The 6,861-nt window shown below is 39.4% G+C and overlaps 1 protein-coding gene across 1 annotated transcript; it reads left to right on the top strand.

The window, feature by feature from the left end:
• The first annotated feature begins 1,829 nt into the window (after positions 1-1,829).
• On the top strand, positions 1,830-2,983 carry LOC103477221 (cystatin-like). The gene is made up of 3 exons (XM_008430190.2): positions 1,830-2,096; positions 2,297-2,407; positions 2,541-2,983. Exons 1-3 carry the CDS (start codon positions 1,899-1,901, stop codon positions 2,613-2,615), a joined length of 384 nt encoding a protein of 127 aa, XP_008428412.1. The 5' UTR covers positions 1,830-1,898; the 3' UTR covers positions 2,616-2,983.
• The last annotated feature ends 3,878 nt before the right edge of the window (positions 2,984-6,861 follow it).

Raw genomic sequence — 6,861 nt, 5'->3', positions numbered from 1 at the left:
GTTGACGCGCTAGCTGATCAAAACGTAAATCCAAGCTGCAGTTGCAATGATTTTATTGTCAATATCCAAAAAGCAAACAGTGTTCAAAGGCAGCATAAAAACGGATCCGTAGAATTAAACAGTCATCAAAGAGAAAACATAGCGGTCAGCAAAAAAGTAGACCTCCCCTATCACCCACTCACTGAAGTCACCAGCTGAGCAACAGGTGATCTACAATCACTAATAACACCACGTGATCCCGTGCTACACCTATCCACAACAAGAACAAAGAAGTCCAGACATGATAAAAATAACTATGAAGATGTATTGGTCTAAAGTGTTTATGAGCTGCTGCCTTTCCGTTCCATTTTAAGGGAACTAGTTATAAAAATAGACCTTATTTGGGAAATACTTATCTCAGATGTAAAAACACAGTAATAACACTGTAGGCTATTTAGTTTTTATACATTTTAATAAAATATTTTCACAGGAATGTCGCCATGTTTTTCACACTGCAATGCATTCTGGGTAAATGACGTGAAATGGTCCAACTGCCTGGATCCTCCAGCCAAAACAGTGATGAGTAACGTTATTTACCCTTTTTAATTTGAACCGGAGCGCATTGAAAATGATCGGAACACAGAAATAGCAAGAGGTGATAAAAATAAGGAGGAACAAACAGAGGAAGCAGACAGAGTTGGCCGTAGGAGCTGGTGTTTTGCTGCTACCTTCAGCTTCATAAATGAAACAATGAATGATACTTACACTTGAAGGCAGCGGAGGCTTGGTGGAACGACCAGTCAGAGCTGCAGGCAGAAACAACGGATGAAGGTGGGTCTTGGTACTCGGACGTCACGACGTCTCGAGGGAAAACAGAAAACAGGTCCAGATTCGAATGAATCCTAAGAAGAGCAGAATCACAAAAAGTATTACTTTCAGAATAAATGAGGAAACAGCTCACAAAAATATTCGGAGTAGACTCGGAGGGGCTTAGAGGTACCATCAAAGGTCAACACTGCGGCGTCGAAGTACCGGCGTTCCACCTCTCTTATGCTGCAGCCCAAGGGCGTAGGAACGAGTCTGTCATTGGGGGGATGCATATCGGAAACCTGACAGCTCAGTAAATTAGCTTGAGCAGAAATGTCAGCAAGCGCTCTGCTGAATGTGCTGTTGTGCGTCTTCAAAATAAAAGCATGCGAGTGGAAGATTTAAAAATTCTTCGCAACTGCGGTGAAATTATTGGGGGGGACGAATGTGACTGTCTCCAATATTGGGGGGGACATGTCCCCCCCGTCCCCCCTGCTTCCTACGCCTATGCTGCAGCCTGCAGGTAATGAGATGATCGATCCCCGGTGTGAGGATGACATCATCGAAGCCACTGCCCAGCCGCCTCTAGGACTCCATCTAGTGGGGAAATAATAACCCAGCAACACCAAGGAACTAAATAGAACCCCAGAACATAAAAGGTAAAGCTAACATTCCAGCGTTTACTCTATAGACTTCAGTACAGAATTGACCTGATGACGTCATCAATCCAGCGGTGAAAAAATGGCGACCTCCATGGGTGAAAAATATAATAAAAATGTACATTTTTGAAGTAATGATGAGTTTTGGCGTATCAAAGCATTTTTTAAATAAGAAAAGTGCAACATATTTAGGCCAACATGTTCAACTAGTCGTGGATCCTTATAAAACAACATGCTTTAATTCACTTTAGTGCTGCGAAAGCGGAAAATGCTAAATCAAAACAATGTAATAACCAGGATGTAATAGGGAGGCGGGATTTGTGTCGCAGAGACTGTTGATTGGCTGCGTCCTCTGCCTATAATTCATGTATCGGGCGGGTCTTGTTTACATAACATTAAAGACTTTCCGCCAGTGCTTTCCTATTTCCCTTCTGTCGCACGGCACGCATAACAATGATGTGGAAGATTGTTTTTGCTTTACTTTCAGCTCTTGTAGCTGTGGAGGGGTCTTTGGTTGGGGGCGCGACAGATATAGACATCCACAATGACGGTGTCCAAAATGCGCTGAACTTCGCTGTTGCCCAACACAACAGAAAAACCAACGACATGTTCCTCCGTCAAGCAGCTGAAGTGGTCAAGGCTCAGGTTCAGGTATGTTATCCTTTAATACTTTGAAATGTTTGTATTTATTTATTTTATTTAAGTCCGATAAGAAGATTATTACAGGTTACCACCCGTAAACAATGCCTTTTAACTGCTTGAAAATTGGGTCTCTAAAACTAGTAAAGCGTCTGAGATACATAGCTTTGTTTTTTTTTGTCTGCCGACTTTATTTTTACTTCTCTTTTAAGGTGGTCGCAGGCTTGAAGTACATCCTGACTGTGACGATGGTGAAGACCTCCTGCAGAAAGAACGATTTTAATCAAGTGTGCGACGTCAAAAACTTGCCAGCTAATGCTCCGGTAAATCTTGCTGATGAGCCTGCAAGGCCACTCCCTTTGTCTGCATTGGGAAGTGTACAAAACAAATGTCACTTAGCTAAAATTATTGTATTACTCATTCTCATACTGGGCTTTGTTTTTTGTTTTTTTTCAGTCTTACCAGTGCAAATTCACCGTGTGGAGCCGCCCATGGCTCAATAAAATCGAGATGACGGACGAGAAATGTTAGAAAGGAAACTTCTCAGCACTGTTTGTAGAGCAAACTTCATCTAACACATTTCTTTTAGATGAATTAACATACCCATCACAGGAAATATTTTCTATATTACTTTCTGTTTCCCACCTCATTGAATTTCTGTTTTTAAAAAACTTACTATAAAAACCAACATGAAAATTTAAATAAAGCATTAAATTGATTAATTAACTTGTAAACCCCACACAGTTTTAAAATAAAGTTGCTTTGGAACTTTTATAAATGTCTAAATGAAATTATTATAAATATATTCTTTGTTTGCACTGTACACATTATGTTGCACAGTAATGCGGCATGGAAAACATCATCAAATTGTTTTGAAATAAAGTTCCTCTTGGATTGTTTTTGAGAGTCTCCATGCAAATACATCTTCCTCTTTTGCTTCACAAATTAGTTTATTATTAGATATCTGTCAGACTTTCTGCATGTTAAATGGCAATGTGAATGCAAACAGGATGCAGTTAATTATCAAGAATGGAAAATGTGGTCTACCGTTACTTACAAAATCCAGTAAAGACATACACTTACCAGCCACTTCAAGTTCATAAAGGGTAGGAGGCGATTGGACAGTGCTTTTTGTTTTAACTTTATTGAGCTACCAGAGCTAAGCTGAATATGTTGTAAAAGGACAGCAGAACCATTTTTGTTTGTTTGCCAACTGCTGAGGAAACAATTCATCACAAGCTTAAGTTTTAGTGCAGTAGATTCGTGTCTATGTTTTTAATAAAAAAGACTTTCTTTGTAAGGTTAAATTTGTATAAAGAGAACCATTTATTGTGTAGAAGTCAAGTTCTAAGTATAAGAACACCTGGAACTCTTAGTTTTTTTAGGACATTTGACCTCTTACCCAAAATGTTTCTTCAGTTCTCATCATGCACTGGGACTTATTTGCTTAGAACAATCTCACTAATAGCATGATTAAGGTCGCATGATCCTCTGACCCAGCTGTTCATCCTCTGAGTCATTTGGGTTGCTGTGCAGTTATTCCTAACAAACAAATACATGAGGTGTTTTTTGTGGTGTAAATGATTGTGAAACTGCCTGGGGAGTAAACAATTCAGTACACAGTCTTACGAAAGTATTCATCAGACTTCTTTTCACATTTGGTAACATTACAACCATAAACTCCAATGTGTTGATTTTTAATGTCGTCGGGCGGATCTAGAAAAATATCTATGGGGTGGCAAGAGGGGGACAGGGATTTTTTCAGGGGTGGCAGCATATGCCTATATCCCTTCTCTCTTGGTCTCTCTCTCTCTCATCCTCTGAGCTCGGTCCTCTACCAGAGGCCTGGGAGCTTGAGGGTTCCGCGCAGTATCTTGGCTTACATATTCTTACTTAAATTAGGCTTGTATGCTTTACTCAAGTCTCACTAAATTGTTTATTCAACTCAAGTAATGGCCAAACCCATGTTTGGCCTGAGAAAAGTACAAGACTATGTTATTTTGAGTAAACTGGATTTGACCATTTTTGTTACTGGAGTGAACGCTTCAGCTCAGCGGTGCACAGGAAAGTGTGGGAAGCTTCTAGAACAGTGGTTCTTAACCTGGGTTCGATCGAACCCCAGGGGTTCGGTGAGTCTGTCTCAGGGGTTCAGCGGAGCCTCTGCCGCGGAGGTAAAGACACACTTATGTAATGTCGTGATGACGCCCCGCTTTGCTATCACTTGCTGCAAAGGATCACGTTACATTGCTTAGCTAATCAGTGCTGTGGAGGAGTCCTGATTAAAGGAGTTCCACTCTCAGCATGGATTTGAACTTTTGTCTTTAATTACTTCAGCAAAGCTCACAGTTTTTACCAAACTCTGCTTCTTAGTCGTATCTTTTCGGGGTTGGTACTGCCTCTAGTGGTGTAGGGGTGGTAACACAGCTGATATAATTACATTACTAAATCCGAATACCACAAAGTATTTTGTGTGTCGGGGGAGGGGGGTTGGAATAAGAAGGGTTCGGTGAATGCACATATGCAACTGGGGGGTTCGGTACCTCAAAAAAGGTTAAGAACCACTGTTCTAGAACATTTGTGGACTTGAACATTGGATGAAGCAGAGGTTCTTTAAAGGCGAGTTATTCGTCTTCAGTATGTTTTCATGTGTCATGTATGCCTTTACTACTCGCATATATGGTTAAAGGTTGATTTTTCTTTAAAAAGAATGACACATAAAAGTCTTTGCAGGCTAATATGCTAATGTTAGCATGTTGCTCATGGGTCCAACATTAGCTAAAACCGCCACGCCTTTTTACTTGAGAGCCTTTAATGTTTTTGTCCATTGTTGTGGAAAAAAACTATTACCAAGCACTGTTCAGGTAAAATCACTCAGTCAGGTTTATTTATGAATTGTGCACAATACAGAGTAGGACAATCAATCATGAAGCAATTCTGGATGGAAAGCTCTGCCAGGCAGAGACAACATGAGTCTGATATAAAAGGACATTTCTACAATTTTTATGGTAAGTGAAAAATTATCCCATACATTTTAAGACATTACATATTTATTCAGTCATTGAAACATTATTCTGTATGATGAAACAAAATCATATACACAGGATACGAAAAACCCACTGGCATTCATCCCTTTATCGTTTCACCTCTGTTAAGTAGGAAAAGTTGCCCTGTAACCTCTCCTTGCCAGGGAGACGGTCATCTATATGTTTTGTCACCTTTCACTAAACTTTAAAAGGATGAATTTGAAATAATGGTAAAGTACCAGCGGGATACCAAACCGTTTTCTAAGTAATTAATTAACCTTTTTCTTCTAATTGTTTAAATAAATAATTATTTTAATCCCAAATTCTTCTCTGCAAAATAAGAGCATGCATTTCAATCCTTAAGACATCCCCAACACGATAATTATGAATAATTTTATTTTACGTTGCTTATGTTAATGAAAATGCAGGTTTTTACACTAATTTTAAATCCTAAATGTAAATTTAAATCCTAAATGTAATTTACGTGATATTAAGTCATCCTCCTATGAAAATCTAATTCAAATTTAATATAATCTCATCCTCATCCTTAATATAACCCATGTTATAATAAACAAGTAAAATTTTTATGTTGCCCCATCTGATTCTAATGCCGACACTTCAAATTAAAACAAAAACAGTTTCAAAGTGATCTTCATCCTCTTTGATTCTAAATAAACCCAAGTTATAAACAACCAGGCAACATCTGATTTCATCATCTTTGGTCAAAATTAAACATATCAAAAAACCAAGTAATTTCTGAAGTTGATTTTCTCTTTTAAATGCATATTTAAGGATAACAGGACARTGTAAATCTTCACTCTCCTCTTCAGTCACTCGCCAGTGGATCAGCAATAGTTCTTTGAGTGGAGAGCCTTTCAGAAACATCTAAACTAGCTGTTGCTCTGGACATAGTCCTCTTTGGTGTCAAAAGTTGAAGTACTTGATACTTGAGTGAAGTTTTGCTGCTCACTCTGTTGCTGTGTCAGATTTAAAGTCATGATCTAAATGGACGTTACAGACAGGTCATCCTTCACAGTGGTTGATGTGGATTCAGGTTGTTCTTTCCTTTTTGCCCCTCTCCCCCAACAGGTCTTGGCATTGCTGCAGCCAAATCCTCCCCCGTCTTTCTCCTCTGGCTTCCTATCAGTCCAACTGGTTTTGGCGTTGGATCTCTGGGTTGTCCAGATTGTCCCTCAGGAAATGTCCATGTTGTCCACAGATGAAACAAGCGTCAACAGTTCAGTCTTCTTCTCTCACAGCTCTGAAGCATGTTTAGCTTTTCTTCCTCTACGCTGATACTGGACAGCAGACCAGCGGAGGTTGTTAAAGCTCAGTTTCACACAGTTTTCTGCCCAAATGCCCAACAGGAGACTGACAGTTGTTCCCTGGAGGTGATGGAGGTCTTTTTTGTCTTCTTGATCCTCCAGACCTTCTCGATCATTGTCATTGGCTGGTTTTGTAGGAGGGACATCATCTGGTCCATGGGAGGACAGGTTTGAGGAGTTGAGGTCAGATGCACCACGTGAGGCTCAGACATAAGAAAAGAGAGAAAGCAAATAGAAATCAATTAGGGTTTGTTTTGTCATTTTCCTTGTTGTTTTCTATACATATATATTTATGGATCTTATTTTAAACTTTTACGTGATCGTATAGTTTTAGTCATTTATTATTTATCCAGTATTATGCCTCCTGAATGTGGAACAGTTTGTCTGAGAAACCTGAGGGCTTATTGTTGGTACAGCTCTTAGAGCTGC

This window comes from Poecilia reticulata, linkage group LG15 (genome assembly GCF_000633615.1).
Source record: "Poecilia reticulata strain Guanapo linkage group LG15, Guppy_female_1.0+MT, whole genome shotgun sequence".
Lineage (NCBI taxonomy): Eukaryota > Metazoa > Chordata > Actinopteri > Cyprinodontiformes > Poeciliidae > Poecilia > Poecilia reticulata.
Note: the sequence above shows the minus strand (reverse complement) of the source record. Positions and strands in the feature narration are given on the sequence as shown.

Bases quoted from the DNA above. Each gene is read 5' to 3' on its own strand.
- LOC103477221 (XM_008430190.2), top strand. From the start codon at position 1,899: ATGATGTGGAAGATTGTTTTTGCTTTACTTTCAGCTCTTGTAGCTGTG. The intron at 2,097-2,296 runs GTATGTTATCCT...TTCTCTTTTAAG, and splicing joins TGGTCAAGGCTCAGGTTCAG to GTGGTCGCAGGCTTGAAGTA. The intron at 2,408-2,540 runs GTAAATCTTGCT...GTTTTTTTTCAG, and splicing joins ACTTGCCAGCTAATGCTCCG to TCTTACCAGTGCAAATTCAC.